The following is a 12,964-nucleotide window of genomic DNA, read 5'->3' as shown; positions in this document are numbered from 1 at the left end:
GTGTGTGTGTGTGTGTGTGTGTGTGTGTGTGTGTGTGTGGTCAGCATATCTCATTTATCACCATAGTTCAGGTCCCCTCACTGCCATTCGGCCCCATGCATCCTGTACCCACAGCAATATGGTGGATCACAGAGGAGAGGAAGTGCGCTCATCTTTGCAGAGCCAACGATCCATAAAGCAATATGGGAGTTTATGAGCTCTCAATGTTGTTCAATATGAGGCCAAGTTCAACTATGCAATAGCCCTTTGTCTTTTTTTTTTCTTATTTTTTGTCTTTTTCTCTTTTTTTTGTTCTCTTCTCCTGAATTTCTTGCTATTGAGTGTGAAAATGTGAACTTTGGCTTTAAAAAATATGCAAGCAGGAGGAGAAACGCAAGTGGGTGATACTAAAGGACAGCAGTCATGCCATTAAAAGTTTAACTTACATTATTTTGAGCTTCATATAGATTTAGGTTGGAATTGGTTGTAGATTAAGTAACACATAGATGATCATAAAATACTGATTATAATTTATATACCGGTAAGTAGAGGTAAAATAAGTTATCTAAAGACTGATCAACAGCACCAACTGCAAAAATATAACTTTCTCAAACACAAAAATCAAGTACAGTGGAACCCCAACTTACGAAATTAATTCGTTCCCGAGGGTCTTTCGTAAGTCGAAAATTTTCGTAAGTCAAAGCACCCATCGCGCCTTTTGAGTGAACGATAGGCTATAGGCTAATTGCTAACGGCAACAACAATACGTCGTTCAAGTAGAACAGCGAAGCGCAAGTACGAAAGCCACGGGATTGTCACATGATTCGGAAGGCATTGTGGGCATTGTAGGCATTGTGGGCTCAGCCAATCAGAGTCAGCAGATTTCGTAACATGGGCATTTTGTCGTAACACGGGCAGAAATATTGCCGTTCAGTGCCTTTGTAACTTGCATTTTTCGTTTAACGGGGTATTCGTAAGTCAGGGTTCCACTGCATCAACTGCATCAACTCACCACAGTTTTTTTCCTGTCTAATTGGTACAGTTTTAATTAAATCCAAATTTCCAAAAGACACATCATGCAAAGTGCATAACAAGATAAGTGAAGCCAAAGTGAACGGACATACAAAGTACCGGAAGGATGCAAAACACACGAAAAGTCATTTAAACACACTGAAGCACAAAGAGAAGCATTCAGACAATTATGTGTCACGAATGGTGGCATGCTGAGGCTTCAATAAAACCAAACTGTAACAGATCAACGGTTCAAATTAATCAAAGTCCAAAAATGCAAAGAACATTTTTTAAAAAGAAGCAAAACCATGAGGAGCTGGGAGTAAGTAGGAAGCCAAAAGAAATAACCCATAGAGGAACATGAGGGAGTATACACAGACACCCTGACAAAGACAGAGGGGAGGACGAGTGTTCATGCACTGAGGGCTGACTGTGAATGAGAAACAGGCGGAAACAATCTGGACAGTCACAAAGGAGGAAGTAAAACTAATAGAAGGCATGATGGAAGACAAACCTTCAAAGTAAAGCAGAAAATATCCAAAAAACAGAGATGTGAAGATAGAGACAGGGGGGCTAACAGAAAGCAGATCTTAAAATTAGGTAATTACAAAAAAAAGTCCACCTTTACTGCTTCCAGTGGAATTAAACGGGTAATCAAATGCACTTGATTATCTGAATCAGCAAGTATGAGCACCTCTATAAAAACAAAACTTCTGGCTTGCTGTTCTGAAGCATTCAGGTGTGTGTTCGCACAACGCTGAGGGAAAAAAGACTTTATCAGTATTCTTAGAGGGTTGGATTTTCCAAATTTTAAGACCTGGTAAGGACCAAACTTTAGACTTTCTTTTACGGAGCAGTCAGCTACAAAGTTGAAACCGCCTGATTATTGTTGTTTAGGTCCCAATTACGCCAATGGAGCATGGATGTAGGGTGTTTTCTGGGATACCGACTTTCGATCCATTGGTTCCTTCGGGTTGTTTAAATTTAGCATTTGGGCTTGTTCTGCTTCATCCCATCGATGCTTGGACAGATTGAGTGTCACAACAATAGTTCCCTCAAGTCCCTTCATATTACAATGATCCTAAAGTAAAAGAAAGAAAATCCAAACGTCAGACAACCCTAATGGCCAAGTTCTTGGCGACAGTGGGAAGGAAAAACTCCATTTTAACAGAAAGAAACCTCCGGCAGAACCAGGCTTAGGGAGGGGCAGCCATCTGCTGCAACCAACTGAGGGTGGTGAGGTTGGGGGGGAGGGGGGACAAAAGAAACTCTGTGGAAGACAGCCAGAGATTTAAGGCCTTGGACTTTTTCTCAACTTCCTCAAGCTATTCTGTTGTTGGCAGGGCATGCTGTCCTGCTGAGGGAGCCCACTGCCATCGGGGAGTGCTATTTACCTAAGGTTAAGTGTATTTTAGCCTTTTCCAAGGTCCCAAAGCAGGAAATTTTAAGGACATCATGTTTCATTGTTTGATGAAAAATATCATCGTTAATTGGATATATAATGTATAATAAGTTAATAATAAACCATATATTTACTTTCAATACGTATATGATCTGGTGTGAGTGAATTAAGGCATGGGAAACATTTGCTTTACCATGATGTTCACCACTCTAGTTTGCCTTTGTCCATGGGAAATTTTAATGTTTGCTCTACATAAGACACAATAGGCTCATTCAATCTCTATTTCCTTCACTTCTGCTCACCTAAACAGTCGGTGCTGTATCTGAAAAAAAAAGGTGATTATTCTGTTTTAAAGTAAGACCTATTCGAAGTTGAACTGCTGACAAACTTTAATGAGCAGTTTAATTACATTGAGCCAAACTCCATCCTGGTGCCATGCCGCACGCACAAACCGACACACAAACCTCTGGTCGCGCCTGCGGTAACATGGCGATCGTGCCAGCTGAATGGAGCAGATGGTCGCAGGACTGAGGCTGGGGAGCTTGAGTGACTGGTGGAAATGCTGGCAGGGACGGAAAGAGGGCTTGATGGGCGCAAATATGAGGAACTAATTACAGTGGTAGCCACTGCATTAGTCGATTGTGTTGCATTTATCATGAGCACTGCAGACGGCCAGTTACATTACTTATTTTAGCAAAAGAGTTGAATATGGGGGACCAAAACTGTCAAGATTTTAATAAATGAGTCATAAAAAAATAATATTCAAACACAAAATAGCATTAAAAATGAATGTAGGTAATAATTCATTTATAAAATCATTGTAGTCTATTTTCTTGTCTCTCGTGTATTTTCTGATGTTTTAATTTCCTCGTGTAGTTGCATTTTTGCATTGTCTGTCCTCACTGTGTGTTGCAAAAAGTTTAAAAAGTTGCACTTTTTCTGTATTTGATGTGTATTTCTATTACTTTTGCTATATTTGGAGAATCTTTTAATTAACTTTATTTACTTTTTTGTATTATTTCCCTTTTTTCTCTTTATTTCACTCTTCTTTTGATGAATAAATGCGTGGCTGGTTTTGTGGTGTTATGGTGTTGCTCTTGACTCTTAGAAAGTTCCCTTGCTTTTCATGCCTTTCTACATTATAGAGTTTGCAGTAAGGTAGGGAACAAAAATGGTTGTTTTTGTGCACGCAGCTAAAACTGGGAGAAAAGCCTACCCTTATCTAATTGCCCAGGGTTCCCACACACCAACAGAGTCGTGTCTACTCCCCATAATATCTTCAAAGTCTTGTACTCTCGTCAGCCAAGTAAAGTCTCCAAGTGAAACCCTCGGTAAAGGTCAACCAATGCAATTTGAATATCTTTGATTAAACGGTGTGCCTGTGCCAGACCTAGACTGTAGGTCAGTGCCTCAGAGAAATGATATCCACCCCTCTAACCCCACTTGTCCCTCCCCAAGTCTTCACTCTCGCGTCTCCCTCATTGTCGAGGGTCACGTCTGCTGCACTCCCCTTTCAGCAATATATGTAATCCCTCAATCCTCGATTCCCTCCCACTGTTCCCTCTGTCCTTCAGCCCTCCCTCGTTCACGTTCTTTCACTGTGTCGAGCTCTCGTATTCACACGGTTTTAGTCCTCAGATCTCCGCTCCTGGATGTTTCTTTGTCTTGATTTCATCCTAACGCATTCGGAGCACACGCCAGTGAAGCGATTCATCAGCAGACAAGTGCTTTAGTTACAAATTCCACCATGTTCAGCCGTGGCTGTAGTTATAGAATAGAGTGAGATCAGATATATGGGATTTTCCATCAGTTTTACAAGAGGGGCAAAAAAGAAAAAGCTGTTTAAGTTATCTAGGTTAACTGGTTGTGCTGACCTTTAAGTGTTGTGTATGTATGTAATCAAGTTAGCTAGCCTGCTGGCCTTTAAGCATAATGACTACTGTGGTGATGAATGGCTGAAAATCATTAATTACACTGTTTGCGTTTCTCCCTTTTTGAATCTGTCAGCATAGTTGATATGCTCTGTAAGACAAATTGTCTCAAACGTGACCCTTTTTTTTCTTCTTCTTCTGTTTTTGTGTGTAGTTTGTCCTGGTACAGAGAACAAATTGAGCACACTCTCAGACCTGGACCAGCAGTACCGCACCCTGAAGAAGCTCTACGAGAACTGCGAAGTCGTCATGGGGAATCTGGAGATTACCAGCATTGATCGAAACCGCAACCTCTCCTTCCTCAAGGTACGGGGGTGAAACCATCTCTGGTCCGTTTGCTTTAATGGATAGATGGCGAGCAAGAGAGAACGACTGGGCGTTTTAGCATTCTGTATTGGGCAACAGATGGGATTCAGGACCACGGAGAGAGACAGGCAGAAAGACGGTGAATGTTTTACAATGAGAGCGCTCAGGCTCTGTCTCTGCTCGCTCATTCTCTTTTTTCTCCATCGTAAACACTCACTAATTTATGGTCAGCGCTAAATCAAGATTTTTAGATAAAGGCATAATCCTCTTAAACCTTCACTGACTCATCATTGTGCTAAACTATGCATAAATCATGGACTACAAATGTGGATAGTAAAAGTGATAGTGGCTAAATATAGACAGAGATGAGGCTGGAATGTATTTTTGGAGACACAAAGAAAGAGCTGGAATGTTTCGGCATCTCAGTCGGACACAGAGATCCCAGTCAGGAGGCTTAACCCAGTTTTGATTATGTTCAAGATGTAAGGTTAGCACGGCGCACACAGACAGAAAAGGTTTTCTGAACTCATTAGAGTTCATTTGTTGAGTAAAATGATTCTATATTGCATATTTACGAGATCCAAATATATACTATAGTCAAGATTTAGAAAACACAGTCAGTTCATTTCAACATCAAGTACAATAGACGTGCTTGTTTTTGGTGTTAAATATAGATGCAATTAGCCATAAACTCCATGTTGCAAATATTGGTAAATCGATTTGCGTGTCTGATTTAAATATTCTCTTTCTGTATTTAAGGCGCTCCCACAAATGTATATAGAACATGGTCAGTTGCAAAAATCTGACCCATTAGGTGATGCCAGCCCACATCACCCAATGGGTCAGTAGATGCTTTTCAACACATCCAGCTGGCAAAATGGCACATAAGGACCATTATATGAGCTAATTATAGTTGGTGCGCACATGCAAGCCACTTTGGAGCCCATCTCCACCCCTCTCCCTCCTTTTCGTGCTGTTTCTGAGTCAGTCAGTATACGAGCGGTCACTGATGTTTGCTACATTCTGCACTGGTCTCTCTCAGTGTTTCTCAGTGCTCTCCATACCAGCAGAGCAACCAAATTTAAACTACTGCAGATAAAAACAACCCCCCCCCTTTTTTTTTTGGGATTGCAGAGGTGCTGAATGAAATGTATTTTAAAAGATAACCAATTTAACAAACTCTTAAAAAGTTGGATAATGCCTTTCAGAGACAACGCTTTTGCATTCAAGGCAGCTGACTCACTGAATCTCTTATCTGGTGGGAGTTACAATACTTTAACAAGCAAAGGGTTGAGAATTTTATTCACTTCAAGGGAACCCATAGATATTGATTGAAGCCCTTTGCCAAGACAATACAACACATCACAGTACAATGGAACTCATGCTAAGAGGCAGTGGTAAGAATTACAATGGAAGAAATGTCTGTGAAAGACTGCAGGCAAATGAGAGGCACTCTGAATGCAAAGTGCCATCGCCATTCCAGCTGAACACAGTCATCTCCTAGGTCTGCAGCTCTTTGTGTCTGTGTGTGTTTCTGTGTGTGTGTGTGTGTGTGTGTGTGTGTGTGTGTGTGTGTGTGTGTGTGGTGTGTGTGTGTGTGTGTTGTTGGTGTGTGTTGTCATCCGGCCTGTGTTTTAAAATTCACTTTTTTCTCTACTGCATGCACACATACTGTATGTGCCACCAGGCCCAGTCCCTCCTCCCTGCTGTTTAATGAAGTGAGGTGCAGTCTAATTACTGGGCCAGAGCTATCAAATGAATACCATAAACAGTCCCATTAGGCCCAGCATCATTAGAGAAACAATTAGGCATCTGGGGGATTGTTAACTGAAAGTGAAGCGGGGGGGGGGGGGGGGGGGGGTGTAGAAGCAGTAATCCTATTGGTTACAAGAAATCAGTGAGACCCCACCTGGATTTTTAAAAGCTCACTCATGGATCCTTCTATAGCTCGGTACAGTTTACCTGTAAAAAGTTGCATAGACAAAATCAATAAAAATCAGTTCTGACTTGTTGATCACCAAACAAATCCAGATGGAAATTGTTTTCTATTCTTAACCATAAGCAGTGAAGACACGCTGCTTCCTGTTCCTCTTGCTTGTCAGTCTGCAACTTAAAATACTGCCCCTAAACTTGGAGCATATGCATAATGGTTCATGAAAAGTTCAGCATCGGCACATCATCTGCACATACACACATCTGAGCGCAGCACACAGGCTCAAACACGTTGAGCCGCAGGCAGTGTGGAAACACTAGGACAGGGAAAATCAGCAGCTTGGGAGGAACATAAAGTATATATGGACGAATGGATGGCCACGGCACGGAGGGATGGAGAGGTAAAAAAAAGAAGAAAAGAAGGAGAGAGAGGAAAGAGAAGAGAAAGAGGGATGTCACTTTTATGGCAGGCAAAAACAGCTGCTGTGTGAAAATTACAGCGTGCAGCTATTGTGTGTGTTTGTGTGTTTATGAATGGGGGGGGAGGTTGATACAGGGCAGAAGTGAGGAAGAGAGGGCAGCGACAGACATGAAGGCATGGTGATTTTAGCCTGGTGAGGTGCTGACAGTTAGATGGATGATATGGCTCTGCAGCCTTCTGTGGTGCAGCTTTGCTCTAAAGCACATTTCCTTGACTTTTACTTAGTCTCTGCCTCTGTTCAGTGCACTCAGATATCGCAGATTGGGGCCAATTTTTACTTACAAATACATCCTGATGCTTTTTTTCACATACCTTACAGGCCCACACAGGTGGAGCATTTGCAGTCACTGTGCAGCTTTCCTGTGTGGAAAATATGTCAAATTTCAAGACACAGTTTTAAATAAGGGAGATACTTGAAGCCTTTAATGTCTTGATTTCTTGGCTTTGATGTGAGGTCACATGTATTAAATTACTGCCAATGCAGAGGTCAGCTGCCCCCAAGTCGACCCCAGTCTAATCCAGAGGAAGGCGAATAGAAATTATGTGATGAGGGTATGAACGAAGATTTTAATAGATCTTATTATCAGGTCATACAGGCCATGAAGTCAGGCTCAGCCTACAATCCTGGAAGATCAGTGTTAGACAGACTTAACACAGCTGGCTGATGATGCAAAGCTCATCAATATGCTGTGGATTTGCAGATCGCTTTGCAACCCACCTCCACTTCCATCAGTGTCACAACAGTGTCCAGTATCACTGATGCCTGTTTTATGTACTTATTTTAGTTAATGCTTCACATCCTGTAATACAGGGCTTTTTAAACAAGTTTGCAGTATAGTAAGGATTTGTCTGAATGCACTCATTGGATTGACCAATAACTATAAGACCAAGGAACTCAGGTGAAGGGCAAAGCAGATATTAGTCATAGATAAGAAGTGACATCACTATCATCACTGTCAGCTGAAATTCTTAACAAGCAGTATCAGGTCTCAAAAGTTCCCAGACGTTTTCGTGCTTAGTAAAAACTTCTCTCTGAAAGTGTCGGTGGTTCTTTAGAAGTACTTTAAGCAGAGAGATGAATGTTTTGTGACCACAGTCACAGGTGTCTGAAGGGCATCACCATGCTACTGCCTTGCATACCCCCTCTTTCTAGTTTGCTGGCCAGCTCCCTTGGACGTTGTCTGTCTGTCACTCACAATGACCTATTTTCCCAGAAGTGAAGTGAGGAGCCGCGCCAAGTGGCCCGCAGTGGCCCACAAGCAGCTAATGATGTCACCTAGGCTGAAGGACTCTTCATTAAAGCCGGATCAATCTGCCTGCTAGCGCTGCAAAACACAGGGCGCGATGCCAGGTCTGCAGCTGAGAGCGCGGCGGCGGCCGGGTGTCTATTCACGAAGCCACGAAAACGTCACACGGCGAAGCGCTCGTGTTGCAGGGTGCGCTTTAAACTCTCTGTAAAGTTCCCCCAAGAGGACTGAATCCATCACAAGTTGGGGATACAAACACACATTCTTGGACACGCACACAGTCTTGAGCAATAAAGGGAGATGAATGACACGGTCACTGAGGTGTATACTCTATGTCGACATGCAGACGGAGACACTCTTTACTGAGCTTATCTCTGGCAAACACCAGCAAGGAGAGACAGAGAGAAAACAGAGATACAGCTTTTTTAACCGGGACTCATTTCCGCTTTTTTTTTTTTTTTTAAAGAATGGCAGCGAGGATGTGACTTCGGTTCAGCAGAGGAGAGAGGAAAATATAAAGTCAGATGAGACAGGCGAGAAAAGAGACTTCTTCCACCAAAGGCTTTCAGCTGAAAATGAAAGTGTTCAGTTGTTCTGCAGCTCAGCTATTCTCAAAGCGTACATCCTGAGACTACGTCTTCTGCCTCTTACTGTATGCATATACGTGCATCCAAACGAGGCCACGCTTAAGGGGAGCAAAGGTCACTCGGCTCAGAGTGGTGCTGTTCGTTTTCTTTGATGAACCTTCCTCCTTGCTCTTTTACGTCATAACCTCTTTGGATTTGGAGGGATTTTTCTTATTTTATGTCCTTGCTCTAACCCTCTGAGATCGGAGTGGTAGCCAGAGATTACGGCTTCTCCGTGTCATTATTCAGAGCTCTTCTGATCGCTCGCCTCTCTGTCTGAGAGTGCGGTCCTATGCCATTAATTTACCGCGAGGCAGTAATTCATACTCCACTCTATCACACTTGTTTCACCGTGTCTGCCCTTCAACATGTTTGCCATTCATCCTAGTTAGTTATGATATACTATACTGACACTTACTTTGTGTACTTTCTCAAGGTGTGGCCTCTTTTATACAGCGAGGAACATCTAAAAGCTTCTGAAATATAATATTATAGAGAATGATGTTCTAGGGGAAACCCTTATATGCCGTGGGGCCACTATGCCAACGTTGTTGTTTTCCATTGAAGCAGTCTCCTCTAGGATAACAGGTCTTTGACCCATAGGGCCCAGGGGGCTCAGCAAATGTTTTAGCATTCAAATTATAGAAATCATATGCTATGGCTTTCATGGTCACCAAATCCTAAACCAATGTGTCCTCTAGAACTTGGACTTGTGTGGAGTCCTGTGTTAAACAGTCCACTACCTAAATTCTAGACTCTTTGTTTGGTGTATCTTGCTAGTACCTGGTTACACTTCCTTTTCTTCCAAAACTGCCTTAATTCTTTATGGCATTGATTCAAGAAGGTACAGCAAAGTCATGTTCAAGAAACCAGTTTGAGACGATCTGAGCTTTGTGACCTGGCGTGTTATCCTTGCTGGTAGCAACCATCAGGGGATGAGTACACTGTGGTTATAAAGGGATAAACATGGTCAGCAACAATCCTCAGGTAGGCTGTGGTGTTTAAACAATGCTCAGTTGGCACTGAGGGGCTGAAAGTGTGCCAAGAAACACCAAAAACCTCGAAGTGTTGATATAAAGCCGGACGGATCTATGCTTTCGGGTTGTTTGAATCAAATTCTGATCCTAGTCAAGACTCATCAGACCAGGCAACGTTTTATTATTCCTTATTTTTTCTGGTGTTCCAATCTTCCAGTAGAGTTTCCATGCCTAATGGTACCTGGCAAAAGGAGTAAAGAGAATCACTTGTAAATATTTTCATCACTGATTAAAAGCATCTATTCATTGTCTCACGTCAGCTTGATTTGATAATTGCAGAATCTTCCACCACTTGCTTCTCAATGACTCTAATTCCCTCTGTGCTTTTTTTTTGGGGGGGGGGGGGGAGAGACTGAGAAAAGAGCTCTTCCCTCAAAGTGAGGGATGTTATTTACATGGAGAGAGACAGAGAGAGGTACGGTAAGGGCCACTGTGGAGGTCAAGTACTTTCTCTCACTCTCCGTCCCTGCTCTCTATAAATGTTTCATGCTATTGTGCTCCACGTTGCTCAATAGCTGCCACAGGGCCTCTTCACCACGTAATGACACCATGATCCCGAGCGACAGTGGGAAGAAGGGGGGCTTACTAGCTGGGTGGATCGTACAGTTTCATTAGCCTCTGAACCGCTGAGGAGCTCATAAAAGGTTGGGACTGTCGCTTGGAATGGGGGGCTGTTAGCGCCTCGCGGGCGCCCAGCAGCGTTTGCATAATTACAGCTCTTAACGCTGAGAAAATTAGCACCCTGCTCGTGCCAGCCAGCACCCTGCCAGATCACGGTGGCACTGCCCTGATGTATCTTATAGCTCGTTAATTGTCGGATAATGGAGATGTCGAAGTCCAAGAGAAAAAAAATAGAACACTTTACTCTGTGTTCTTTATTTATTGAAAAAAATTTTGGCTCCTTTACCAGAGTGGAGCCTAGAGTTAAGTAATCTCTTAAGAAGAAGAATGGCAGGAAAGTAGAGACTAGAGAAAAAAAATAATGAGTGAAGCATTCTATTTGTCGCAACGATTGCCTTGCTTCATACATTTTCAAAGGCATGAGAAAACATTTGGCCATAATATGTGTTTTTATTATCCGTAATGCATCTTTTTAGAGCTACAACATATGTGTGCACTTACTCTACCAACCTTTTTTTTTTAAGACTTACAAAAGAATGAACATAAACGACCAAAAACCTCTTGATGTCTGACAGCTAAGCATTGGCAGCTCTGTCATTTCCACCCTTTCTATCTCTTTGATTGCCAAAGATAAACAAAAGCTAGCAAAGTGAGCAGAAATGCTTCCTTTCATGTAAGTTGCTGCTTAGACTGGATCAAGTTATTACTTCTGCTTTGTTGCTGCAAGTGCAGCTGTTTTATTTGAGCACCGAGGTGCACGCCTTGATCATTTTTATGACTATCAGGCTTTGGTGCATTGATGTTTGTTTCATAACAGATTTTCAAAGTGCCTGATGTTTTACTTTGGGGCCCATGTCTAAGTAACATCAGTGAGAACAAAAAAAACACCTTTAACTAAGAACTGTATCTACCCAATGTACTTTACTGTGCAACTATCTTGAACCACCCCTCAGTTCTTTATATTTTTGTTGGAAAATTGAAAATAGGTGAAAACATTCATAGAAATACCAAAAAATAAGAGTTTGCCCAACTCTAATGAGCTTGAAAATCGATATTTGGTGTGACCACCTTTGTTCTTCAGCACAGTCTATATATTAGGCAGCTTTTTCATCATTTCTTTAAGTAGTTTTCAGGAATAGTTCTCCAGGCTTCTTGGAGGACATTCAAAGCTCTTCTTTGGATGTTTCTGCCTTTTGTTCTGTTCTCTGTCAACATGATCCCACACTGCTTCAATAATGTTGAGGTCCAGGATCTGGGGAGGTCAATCCATGACTGATAGTGCTCCACTGTGTGTTTTTCAATTCAATTCAATTCAATTCAATTCAATTCAATTCAATTCAATTCAATTCAATTCAATTTTATTTATATAGCGCCAAATCACAACAAAAGTCACCTCAAGGCGCTTCATAGATACAGAGAAAACCCAACAATCATATGACCCCCTATGAGCAAGCACTTTGGCGACTGTTTGGGAATCACCTTGTTGGTACAACATGGTTAAAAACTGTTATCAGTTAAACATGTTACCTTTTGTGTTTTTCATAGATTCAAGTAAAAAAAATGGGAGAAAATGATGTGTTCTTGAGACAGGCTGCTAGTAACAAAGTCCCTAAACATACAATTTAAAATTGGTTCTTTGCCAGTATGTCTGTTATGTGTAGACACAAAACTGGTTCATCCCTGGAATTAGGCATTGCTTTTTTATGTTGAATGGTTCATAGGTCAGTGTTGAGCAGCTTAACAAACATTCCTCTGAAGATGGTCAGGTACAAGGACTGGACTGAAAATGAGTGGAAAAAGCAGTCGTTTGAAAAGAAACACTTTAAAATACCTTCAGAAACCCTGGAGAGCTATTGATCAAAACCACCAGCAAATTCCCACAAAGTCTGGCTCCTCAGAAGCGAAATATGAAGAAATGAGGGGTGGCTAAAGACTTTTGCACAGCGCTGCAATACCAGAACTTCACAGCCTTATATTTGTGGAGTATGACAAATCATTTATAAATGAAATATCCGATTGATTTGATAAAGACAGAAAGTGATCATAAGTGTCCAATCTAATGGACATCATCACGTCTAAAATACTGTGTTACCTTTTCTTACAGAATAGTGTATCGTCTCCCAAGTTAAGCATCTTAGAGTAGCAACAGGGTTTAGCTAAATCTGGTGTTGCTATAAGCCCCTTTTGATGCACGGCCAAACTATCCATGACATACCCCGCTTCTTACAAACCAGCACTGGAAAAACCCCTGTTCCCCTCTGACCCCACATGGAGAAGTGTTCAAGTCAATGGCTGGATAACAGTGCCAGCGGTACTTGTGTTAAAAATATAAAGTTGTGTACTATTTATGTGTAGTTACAGAAATTTGGGTAAATGGCATGATCCGACCAC

At 41.8% G+C, this 12,964-nt stretch overlaps 1 protein-coding gene across 3 annotated transcripts in view; it reads left to right on the top strand.

Annotated features, from left to right (window-relative positions):
• Positions 1–12,964, top strand: part of LOC102292440 (receptor tyrosine-protein kinase erbB-4) — a 376,157-nt gene that overhangs the window by 182,112 nt on the left and 181,081 nt on the right. For all 3 annotated transcript variants that reach the window (XM_005920194.3, XM_005920195.3, XM_005920193.3), the window contains exon 2: positions 4,478–4,629. In XM_005920194.3, the coding sequence (XP_005920256.1) occupies positions 4,478–4,629 (152 nt within the window). The remainder of the gene's footprint in view (positions 1–4,477; positions 4,630–12,964) is intronic.

The sequence above is a fragment of the Haplochromis burtoni genome, unplaced genomic scaffold, assembly GCF_018398535.1.
Source record: "Haplochromis burtoni strain Fernald_Lab_line unplaced genomic scaffold, NCSU_Asbu1 Contig_38, whole genome shotgun sequence".
Lineage (NCBI taxonomy): Eukaryota > Metazoa > Chordata > Actinopteri > Cichliformes > Cichlidae > Haplochromis > Haplochromis burtoni.
Note: the sequence above shows the minus strand (reverse complement) of the source record. Positions and strands in the feature narration are given on the sequence as shown.